The sequence below is a fragment of the Uranotaenia lowii genome, chromosome 2 (assembly GCF_029784155.1).
Source record: "Uranotaenia lowii strain MFRU-FL chromosome 2, ASM2978415v1, whole genome shotgun sequence".
Classification (NCBI taxonomy): Eukaryota; Metazoa; Arthropoda; class Insecta; order Diptera; family Culicidae; genus Uranotaenia; species Uranotaenia lowii.
In genome coordinates, this window is record NC_073692.1 from 250,191,511 (window position 1) to 250,203,602 (window position 12,092).

Sequence of the window (12,092 nt, forward strand, 5' to 3'; positions counted from 1 at the left end):
TTGACTCTTCTTTTTCTTCTTCTATCTTTCTCTTCTTGGTAAATTCCTTCTGGTTTAGTCCCAAAATACTGGCTACCCCAGGTACAATTTCTACATCTACATGTGGTTGGTTTGGTGTTCTGTTTTCTTTTCTTGTTCTATTTCTCTTGTCATCATAACTCCACTCCTTGCGTTTTTGTTGTAAGTGCTGAGAAAAATTTTGACCATTTGCTGCTACTTTAGAATATGCTTCTGCTGTAGTAGGATAATCTTCTGTCGTTCTTAAAACATCAAACAAGTTTTCAGTTGGGATTTCAAAATATTGTTTCGCCTCTTGATATGTAAAACATTTCTTTGCCATTATCGCTTGAATTTCATTCTCCTTTTTCCATCATGGACATTTTTTGTCAGTTGTCTTATGATTAGCATTGGAACAGTACATACACTTTAAAATATTACATAGATTTTCTTGCGAGTGTTCTATAACACAATTCATACATTTTTCTTTTTTCTCTTTACAGTTTTTGGACAAGTGGTTATAAAATAAACATTTAAAACAAATAATCGGTTTTCTTATGTAAGGTTGTACCCTACACACTAAGATTGCCTTTATCACGCTCGGGACCATGATTCTCCATATCACAGGAAAACTGCTCAATTCAAACGAAGTTCGAATGGGAACTCACCCGAATGTCGGGACGCTTCATGTCTCCTGAAATCGGAGACAAACTTGCTACGAGAGCACAGGAACTCAAAGTATCCCCGTGAATTCAGGGTAGTGTACGCCGGAAACACGGGAGGCCCAATTCTTGTCAAATTTTCTGTCTCTTGCTCTCCTGTATAAAAAAACAACACGTTTGTTTTCTGTCGCTTTCAGCAGTGCATTGGGCAAAATCCGCGAAACATTTTGACTCGTCATTTTTTTTTTGCAGTTTTCGTTTGTTGGTCGGTACTCGTGCAGAGTTAAAGTTTTGTTCAGCAGTTCGAAAAATTAGGGAAATGAAAATCGTGAAAATATAGGTGAGGCCAGCGGATCAAATTCAGATAGTGCCTTCGTGCGACCGGTTCCAAGCTCCAAGTTCCAGCTCTTCCTGAAACCTTAAACGGAAACTTCACACGACTGGTAAGCTGATTCGATCGGGTGCCAAATTCCTTCTACCTGGTTCAGGATCTTGGGCCATGGTTGACTGATTAACCTAGATTCAGTTGCTGGACACGGAACTCAAGGATTCGCCAGTGTCTGGCCTAAAACGTAACAATTTGTTTTTTTTTTATTTACAGGAGAACAGTCCCAGCGGGCATGTCGTGTTGTGATAGTTCAAAATTGTCGACAATGCCAAAAGTTATAAATGAATAAATTAAAAAATATATTGGTTAAAATATTTGGAAATAAATTTCAATTGTTTGATTTAACTAAGTTTTTTTTTCATTCAAACATTGCATTGGAATTATTTTTAAAAACAGAAAATATACAAGGGGAAAGGATTCCTTAATTCACTACAAATCTCAGGAAATTGCTGTTTCGAGCTCCCAGAACTGTTTCGAAATTCCCTGCAAATTACAGGAAAACATCGTTCAGAGTCTACAGGTGATTTTGACAGTTGTTTTCCTGAGCTGTTTTTCTGTCCTGAAATCGTCCTGTAATTTCAGCTGTTGAAAATACAGGACGAAATCGTTCCGACCACAGGCGAAAAGATTAAGTGTGTATGTATCACAGAATATATGCTGACGTCAGCCGGTAAAGTGTTGCTTCGAAACACTACATCCATTTTATAAGCAGGTCCTTTTTTCTTATCTTTCACTCGATGCATTCTAAATAAGGAATCTATTTCAACCTTAGCCTTAATAAAAATTTTGACTTCATCTTCTTGTAATTCCAGTGGGATTCCGGAAATAACTCCTGTCACCGTTACAAATTGCTTAGGAATGTACGATTTGTATCCTTGCAGATTTAAATTTTGGCAGTTAGCAACCCAACACGCAGAAAAAAGATTTTTTATTTCAAAGGAAAGTGCCACAAAAACAAAGGATTTTTTCCTTTGATTTTGGGATAAATAAAAATTCCTTTGGTTCAAGGGAATTTTCCTTTGTTTCAAAGAATTTTTCTTTTGAAAAATCTTTGAACCAAAATCTTAATCCTTTGAAACAAAAAACAGTTGCATTTGATGCAAAGTTGTTTTCGTTAGCTACAATGTAATTTAGATTTAGATTTTAGAGGATTTGTTCATTGAATCATTTTCCGTTTATTCCAATTGGAAGAAATATTTTCTGTTGTTCCGAAGTTCCTATTAGGAATTTTGAATAATAAAAAGAAACAATTTACATCTTAAATTCATTTTTATTCACTTACTTAACACAAACACTGGTTCACTAGAACAGAATCAACCGGTCCTAAATTTTGACATGAGGGCATTTTTCTTGGGCCGCTTAATAGACTTCCGGAAGCAACTCCGGTTGCTAGCTTTAGTGGTCATCCAACTGGTGATTACCGCTGAAGATCAGACAGAAGATAATCAGACCGCCGGATTTGGAACGGAATCAGCCGTGGTCCTGTAACAATGTTAAAGTTTATATGAAATCTTAAATATTCTCTTTTTGACAAACAGATTAACCCGCACTTACCATGATATGCTTTCCTCATCCTGAATCCTCTCAAATAGCTATCTCTGGTTCACTAGTTTTTATTTTTACCACGACCGGCCAAACTTTATTCGCAATTCGGTACTTGCTCAATCCAAATTATCTCCTAAGTTTGAATTTTTATCTTAAAGAAATTATTTCTTTCTGTTGAAAACATTTTTCTTTGGTTGAAAGAAAATTTACTTTGTTTCAAAGACATTTGCCATTAAACAAATTTCTTTTGAATCAAAGAACTTGTTTAAAATCAAAATCCAAAATTATTCAGTTTATAAAATTAATTCTTTCTTTCAAAAATTATTCAATTGAATTAAAACGAGAATTCATTGAATCAAAGAAAACAGGAGTTTGATTCAAAAAACTGAATGTTTTGTATCAAAGTCATTTTTGTTTTGTTTCAAAAGCCAAGTTTTCTCTGCGTGAAGAAACCAAAAGTCACATATTTACTTGAATGAAGGCATTGAAAGTTACATATTGGCTGACAAAGAGAATCAACTGCCTAATTCCCTTTAGTGAACTTTATGTACTCATCAATGAACTTGAAAGTTGCAAAAGTGATTAATATGTACGTTGTACTTGACTTGATTTGCCCAATTCCCATGAGTGGCCTGTATGTACTCATTAACGAACTTGAAAGTTGCAAAACTGATCTATACGTACGCTATACGGGACTTAAGTCAGATAACGGGCACAAAAGTGCTCAATACGGGATTTGGTAAGTCACATAAAGGGCACAAAAGTGCTCAAAACGGGATTTGGTAAGTTACATTAAGTGCATTTATGTGCTTTCAAAATCAAATCACCACTTCTAGTTTTAGTTTCAGTTAGAACAACATCTAGGCGTGGTCTAGTGGTAGCGTGTTCGAATCTCATCACGAAGGTTCGATCCCCAAGCCGGGCAAGTTTTTTTTTCAATAAGTAATTTAGTAATTGAGAGACCATTCTGATGGGATATATGTAGGAAAGGTATAGGAAAGAAGCAATTGAGGAATTTGTCGAGTTTGGAATCCGGTTCGTGGCATCATGGCGGCACCGGTACAGAACACAGTAAATTATCAAGAGATGGTGATATGAACCGAAGCCAAGGGTTCAGTTGAGATAGAGAGAGATTTTTTGCTCATTTTGCGATTTTTTGGAAGCTGAATTAAGAGGCCAGCTGAATAGAAGATCATCAAGACTTGTTTTGGAACTTGAAAGTATCAATAAGAACTTAAATTTTGAGCTGCATAGAACGTACTTCATATCAATGATGGGGCTGAGTAAGCGTTTTTGTACCTTTTTTATGGGACTTTTGGTTGCTTGGGAAGTCTGTTTGCGTCTTTGATATATTTTATTTTATTTATTTATTTGCAACATAACAAATACATTACATACATGCGATTTGTTTTAAAACTCCAATGGCATTGCCTTTTAAGGAGTTGTATGGTGAGTATAAAGCAAACTGCGTATACATATTTTGGAAACTAAACTTGGAACTAACGAGTGATAATAAAACAAAAATATAATCAAATTGATAAATTCAACGATACAAAAAAAATATAAGAATAACAATGAAAACTAATCACGATAAATTTATAAACATGTTTTTTTTTAAATTTGAGTTAAAGTGAAAAAATATTGTATGACTTTAAAAGTGTTGATGACACTTCTGGATTCAGTAAAAATTGTTTGACAGATTTTTTCAAATTAGTATAATTATTAAAAGGCCCACATGTCCCTTCAAGAAAATTATACAACTTTACACCTCTGAAGGCTAAGGAACGTTCTCCAATTGAAGAACTGATTGAAGGGCGAACTAACATAGTTCTGTTACGCGTTGAATATTGATGATTAATACGATTGAATGGTATATTGCAGTGAGTACTATTTGTAATGCTTAAATATATATATTTCCTACATATAATGTTACCTTGTTCTTCGCAGTCTTTCGAATGTCGTCGATGGATTTATCGAACCCGTTTTGGTGAAGTAAAATACCTACTTGCAGCCTGTTAATTACTTTCCTTCTTTCTGTGTTCGTGTTTTCCACTATCACCCGATATGGTAATTATAATTTTTATATATTTTTTCGGTAGTCTTCCCGGGTCATTCTTTAGTTGTTGTCGCTAATTCCATATTTTCGTCTTCCATCTTATCCGATGATTCAGCATTTCCCAATGGTTGCGTCAGGTTATGTATTGATGCTGCTCCATCAGGAGCAGCATCCTTGCCACTCATCTTAGTACGGTCACCACATTTATTACATGTGAATTTATCACAGATTGAATATCACAGTTTTCCTTAATGACTATTGACACGACAACAATTCAAAATCTTAAAATTTAGTAAAATCTCCGCGTTAAAAAAAAGAACATCCACACTCTATCAATGTAAACATTGGAATCCCGACTAGTTTTGTTTCATCAAACGACTGGCACCGTACTCAATTGACGGAGCATCACTACTCGCATGACGGATAAAGCACGACAACAATCAACATTTCTCCGTCTCCGGCGAAGCTCCTACACATGGTCAAATTTCTCCTGAGAGTGACTGGCGAAGAGCTTCGATCAGGCTGCTGACGACAGGTTCAAATTAGGCTGATGTCATGCTGAAGCAACTAGCAACGCAACGCGTTCACGCGTTCCAATAAGAAAGCGTTGCATCGCATTGGGATGTCATGCTGGCGCGACAAGTCGCTTTGAAATTCCCTACAAATCATCACTTCTTTACATCTGATAATGCTTTGAATCGTCTCCTTTCTTTCGAGAACCGTCAAAAACTTATAAGATCATGCTCGGATTGCAAGAATGCCGAAATTTGAACCGACAAAATTCCTTGTTTTTTTTTGCGGGAACCAAGAATTTATGAAAATTTTTTTGTCGATTCGGATATGATTTAGTTTATTATCACAAATTTGGACGGATCTTCGAATGATTGTGGTTAAAACCCGAAATCACTGTTTTAAAACGAGAAAAAACAATATTCCCATTGGATTTCCTACTTGTCGCGCTACAAAACACCATGGCATCAGCTTTGTCGCGCTTTCCAATGCGCTCAGCATGACAGGTCTGCGCTTTTCCATGGAGATCAAATGAAAGCTGGTTTGTTGTGTGAACGCGTTGCGTTGCTAGTTGCTCCAGCATGACATCAGCCTAATTGAACGTTTGCTGGCAGGGAGCAACAATAGCAATGAAAAACTGAAAACGGGCTTCTGGCAGGAGCAATAATAATAATAAATGCTTTTCTTTTTCGTCTTCGATTCGGTCGACGACTGCGATTGGTGAATGAATGCTTGACTATGATTTTTTTAGCTTCAACTGGAGGTTGAGTGACTGGCGAACGAAGTGACTGGCGTATAAGGAACAGTCAATTGAGTTTGACGGACAAAGAGGCTTCACAGTCAGAGTTTTTTGACTAATGGCGATGACTGATGCCATTAGAGGTTATATGCAAACATTTCATTAAAAAAGAAAATGACAATGTTTTATTTATTTCAGATTCAAATTATTTTAAAAATATTGACACAATTGGTTTTTAATCTGCTGTAAATTGCGGGAATGATTCATATTTTTGTTTTGTTATTTCATGTTCTGCATTGACAAGTAATAATGTATGTGAAATGCCCATAGAAATTTGCATTATTTTCATGCCTTCACATCGAGCAATAGTTTTGGGGGTAGATGTTGACTTTTGTAAATCACCAAGACCCTAAAAATAAAAAAGTTAGATGGAAAATATTTTGATCAGAAGTTAAAGCTTACCAATTCACCATACGTTGGCGATGCTCCCCAAGCGATGAGTGAGTCGTCTGCAGCAATTACTATTGATGTATTACTAGTCCCAATACTTGTTATATTCCAGCCGGCAAGATCTTGAACAGGCTTGGGATACATATTCGCCTCACCTGTTTTTTTGTTTTGTCCGAACATGTAGAGAGCTCCAATGTCAGTAACGGCCAAACTGTAAGAATATCCGCAAAAAACGCGGAGTACTTTTCGATTTTGTATATCGAAAAATTTGATGAGCCTGTAAAGAGATAGAGAGAATATTTATCATACTTAAAATAACTGCATCACCCAAGTAACCACAAGCACAGAGAACAGATGTACAAGCTAGTCCACGAAACTTTTGTAAAATATCCAACGACCGTTTTGGCCCAATTTTTGTGTTTATAGCTGGGCCGCCAGATGTCTACAAACACACCAAAGGGAACTGTCAAAACCAAACTAAGAAAAAAAAATTTTGTCTGTTTTGAACAGCTCGTATCAACTGTTTGGCATGTTTCAAGAAAATCGTTTTTGAAGTTTTGTAAAATTTTCGTCACGTTGCATAATGGAAAATATATTTTAAAATTTAATCCCTCTTTCCCTCAAACTAGAAAATACTAAATTTTGAACAATGGGATGTAAAAGTGAGTCTTGAAAGTAACCCACTTCGAGATGTCTAGAATTGGTTCTGATGGATAAGACAGATCGTAAAGAATGTACCTAATTGACTGGAGATAGCCGATTCGTCGTCTGACAATAAACGTCCAAGAAGTGCAAAACTGTAGAGCAAAAATAAAGAGAGTGAAATTCTGTCCAATCAAAAGTAACTCTTATTGCATTTATCTAGCAACAAATTAAACCCGCCTATTTTAGAGCGGCATTAGTATAATTACAAATGTGTTCATATACCGAATTCTCAGGCAGGCAAACACGCGTCTCGAATGGAAACATACAAACACGATTCGGATTCGGACAGAGATCGTTACGATCCCTCTGTCGATTTGAGTTACCTCTCCGCCGCTTCATGTTTACTGGGCGTCAGCTATAAAGCTTGATTCTGTGCATTACATTATTTAGCTCTGCGAGCCAGGTTTAGCGAAATTGGTTGAGAAACTAGTCCATCTCATCGAAGCACAGTACGAGGCATTTTCGTGCAAGGTCTTGCACGACAGTGTCTTGTCCGAACCAATCCCGGTAACTGCTGGAGTGAGACAAGGATGTATTTTGTCACCGCTGCTTTTTCTCATCGTAATGGATGAGATCTTGACTGGATCGATTGACTGTAGACCAAACCGAGGATTGCCGTGGAATCCTTTATCAATTGAGCAACTGAACGACCGTGACCTGCCAGACGATATTGTTTTGCTCGCCCAAACACAACCGGACATGCAGAGCAAACTTGACGACCTCACCGAAAGTTCCAAGGCAGCAGGTCTCAAAATCAATGTCGGAAAGACCAAATCGATGGAAATCAACACAGAAAATCGTCCCAATTTCGTGGTAGCTGGACAACAGGTTGAGACAGTGGAGTGCTTCCAGTATCTTGGTAGCCAGATTACGCCTGATGGTACCAAGAAGGACATCGAAACCCGGATCAGAAAAGCCCGATTTGCGTTTGCGAATCTCCGAAACATCTGGCGCTCACGCCAGATCTCTCTACGAACTAAGATCCGAATCTTCAACTCAAACGTCAAATCCGTATTGCTGTACGGGTGTGAAACTTGGTGCACATGTGCGGTGACGACGCGAAAACTGCAAGTTTTTGTGAATCGCTGCCTGCGGAACATCATCCGCGCTTGGTGGCCTGGTAACTGGATCTCAAACGTTGAACTTCATCGCCGGTGTCATCAAAAGGCGCTAGAAATCGAGATTCTGGAACGTAAGTGGAGATGGATTGGGCACACGCTGCGAAGAGATGAAAACGAGATTTGCCTAGAGGCGCTTGACTGGAATCCAGAAGGGCATCGAAGAAGAGGCAGGCCCAAAAGCTCGTGGCGGCGAAGTCTAGCCGCTGAAATCCGCACAGTTGACGAGAACCTTGGCTGGCAGCAAGTGAAGACGCTGGCTCCGGATCGCAGTGGAGATCTTTTATCTCAGCCCTATGCGTCGGTCAATCGGCGCCGGACCCTTAGTTAGGTAGGTAGGTAGGTATTGCTGCTTTAGTACAGAAACTGCAAGAACCGTAGAAGCACTGGGAGTATGACATTCGCAGGGTGGCCACAACTTTTTCATTTTGAAATTCCCGGTTTTTTCCCGGTTTTCTCGGTTTTTAAATTCAAGATTTCCCAGGTATTGATGAACCAATTTCATTGACGAAAAGCAATATTTCCAACTAATTTCATTAATTTGATTGTTTAATCACATTCATACCAATGAACATTTAGACGAACTCGATTCTATTTTCAGTTTTTTATCACCTTTTATCAAAATAATTTAATAAATACCGTACACCAAATCGTTATGGGAAGAACAGCTGGTGTCGACGACACTATGATGCATTTAAAACATATTTTCGATAGATAAGTTAAAATCATGTTCACAAAAAAATGAAAAATGGTGTGCTAAACAATGTTTACAATTAATCAGTCGTCATTATGGCTATGGTAAGAACCAAAAAGAAATCAAATGAACCAAATATGATATTCGATCTTTTTTTAAGTTACAGATACCAAGTGTGTCATTATAGTTCACAACATTAATTAAAAACCAATAACCATCAAGATTTTGAAAATAAACTGTTCTACATAACGTATGAAATGTCAAAACGAAAATACCCCATGACTAATCAATGGTAATATTAGAAAGAACACAAATCGTATCTAGACGTAGTGAAAAAATGCTCTAGAAATACTGCCAATACTTAAAATTATAACCTAATAAGAAATAAAATTAATAATGATCATAATTACCTTAGATGACCCTACCATTTTCCAACATTCTTGTCTTCTGTTTATTAACCCGAGTCTCAAAATGAAAAATATTTTCTATACAATTCAGTAAAGATTTTTTTCTATTTTGAAAAAGCCCATTAATTGAAAAAATCTAGATCATTTTTAACTCTTTGTTAAAGTAGTAAAAAATTTATCAAACATTATTATTGCATCATAATTCCAAGTTATCATTTCAGAACTTGGAAATCACGATTTCAATTAAGAATTCTCATTGCGAAATTGAAAAAAAAAATAAATATGGGCAACAAGTCACACAGACTAGATTTACAGTTATGGGGATTATTCGATACGATATCAAAGTTTAAGGTATAAAAATATAAGAACCAATTTAGATTCACCCACTGTATTTTTTTTTAGTCAAGGAATTTTAATTTAAAAATACAAATTTATAGAAAAGGTATTAAAAATAATGGTTTTTAAATTATTGATACTAAAATCAAAGTTCGTAGACAAATAAACATTAGAAAACATTTAATGATTGATTTCATAGCATGGTAATATTGTAATTTTGACGTTTAAATCGATTGAAACTCGAATTTAACTGTGTTTTTAAACACTAAACATTTGAACACTAAATTCAGAACCCATGAGATTCAGAGATCAGTTTTTTCAATCAGTGATTCAGTATAAAACTGTACCGGATATTTGGGTCGAATATAACCCAAATTTTAAATTTGTCGAATATTAAAGCAACAAATAGTTGTGCCTAGTATTTGGTCGAATATATGCTAATTTTGAAAGAAATTTTCAAATTAAATTGACAATATTTTTGAAGTAGTCATAAAATTTTTAAACAAAACATTGTAAATAGAGCATTCTTAAATCCTCTTCTGCATACGATGCATACAATATATGATCTCAATTTTTTTAAAGTTTTAGAGCTTGATTCAGTACTGCAAAACATTTCAAACCAATTTTATTGTTTATAAAATTTATCTTATTTCTTACACTTTTTAAAGAATTGAATATTTTTTTGAATAAATTTATAAGTTAAGGACGCGGTACACCTCAGGTTAAATTGAAAATGAAAAATCTTATTTCGTCAATAACTCAAAAAAGCTATATGAGTTGGTTTTGTAACATGGTGGAATTGATGAGGAAGGATTTTGAACTGGTCTCAGTGTTCAAAACCTTTTTTTGCCAGAAATTTGAGTGTTCAAACCTCTTAAAAATGTTTGAATTTCGATTCCCCGATTTTTACCGCGGAAATTTTCTCATAATGGGATTGGAATTGGGAATCGAAATAAAATCAGTTTAAAGAAGCTTTAAAGACTGAGACCGATTCAAAATTCAGCTTTTCACTATTCCCCATTCATTCAACCATGTTACAAAGCCAATATGTGTCGCTTTTTTTGAGTTATTGACAAAATAAGATTTTTCATTATCATTTTTACCTGAGGTGTACCGCGACCTTTAGAGGTGAATCAAGTTATTTCCATCGACACTTTTTATTCTAAACTTATTCATAATTCATGCAGTAGAGGGTAAGCTTTGTTATGCAGAAACATGTAAATTTGATTTCAGTAAAAATGTTCTCAAATCTATAAAGCAACGGAACTAGAAATTATAAGGGAAACAGCAAGGAACAGTTTTGCCTTTGTTTCGAAAATTTATTTTCAAAAATTATACCAATTTGAATTCGAAGTATTTGTCAGATTCTGTCTAAAACCTCTGGCTCTGATGGTTTTGCCTTTAAATTAAAAAACCATTAAGTTTCGATTACAATCAATCATTGATAACAAATGAACCGTCAATCCTCTACAAAAATAAAAACTGATTTCAAATTTTTGTATTATCCCCCATTTGATCAAGGATTAAGATATAAACTAACCATTCTAGTTTCAGAGAAACAAATAACATAAACTAAAAGAAAACACAGGTCTTGTTAAAAGTTAATTAAAACTACAAGTGGCCTTCAAAAAGTTGATCATTATGTAGTTCAAAACTTGTTCGAGTATCATATAAATTTTCTAATTTTTCATAAAAGATATTTTTTTAAATTTACCTTTTTGTTCAAAAGTTAACTTTTGAATCTTTAAAATTGTAGCTGGTAGAAAGAAAAAAAAACATATTTGGACTTAGCGCCCTCAAATAAGTTAAAATTAGCTCGTAAACCTTTGGCACCACGAATTTTGTTGACTTGGGAATCTAACAAAAAAAAACGAAGTAAAACAATAAATTCGAATGCAATAATTTAATTAAACAAAATCTCTTTTAAACAGTTAAATACAATGATATTTTCCTTAAGTACTTGAAACACAAACATATTTTGAGTATCGATGTTGAATAGTTGTAAAATAATTTCATCAAAAGCACTTATAAATTCTTTACAGTGTAACTTAAAAGTCCAAATTCAAGGCCATTTCAAGTAAATTTTAACTGAAATTTAAAGAAATTTCCTTCAAATTTTATGTCACGAATCAGGTAAAAATCTGTTCATTCGAAATTTTTGTGAATTTTTATTGAATTCGTAACATATTCAAGCTTTTTAAAGTGTAATTTGAAGTTTTTTGGATAAATTTTGACTACTAATTTGTTTCGAGAAAATTAAATTTTTAAAATCAACTTTAAAAATGGTTCACGGATGAATTTTTTTCCCAAACAGGGCTTGTGAAAGAAGATCGTTTCCTCAAATTTTAAGAGATGTTCAATTTGTTGTTATTATGCTACAAAAATGTGCAAAGATGATATGAAGATTTGTTTTTAATTTCTGTGTTGTTTTTAACTCTTGAATTAAACACTATCACTGGAAAGTTATAATATTAGCCTCTTTTTA

The 12,092-nt window shown here is 34.9% G+C and overlaps 2 protein-coding genes across 3 annotated transcripts in view; both read right to left on the reverse strand.

The window, feature by feature from the left end:
• Positions 1-12,092, reverse strand: part of LOC129743880 (probable serine/threonine-protein kinase DDB_G0277071) — a 329,957-nt gene that overhangs the window by 303,149 nt on the left and 14,716 nt on the right. The window lies entirely within an intron of this gene.
• Positions 6,055-12,092, reverse strand: part of LOC129743881 (protein RCC2 homolog) — a 69,744-nt gene continuing 63,706 nt past the window's right edge. For both annotated transcript variants that reach the window (XM_055736113.1, XM_055736112.1), the window contains exons 6-7: positions 6,360-6,624; positions 6,055-6,306 (exon numbers count right to left, since the gene is read on the reverse strand). In XM_055736113.1, coding sequence (XP_055592088.1) covers positions 6,133-6,306; positions 6,360-6,624 — 439 coding nt within the window. In that variant the 3' untranslated portion in view covers positions 6,055-6,132. The remainder of the gene's footprint in view (positions 6,307-6,359; positions 6,625-12,092) is intronic.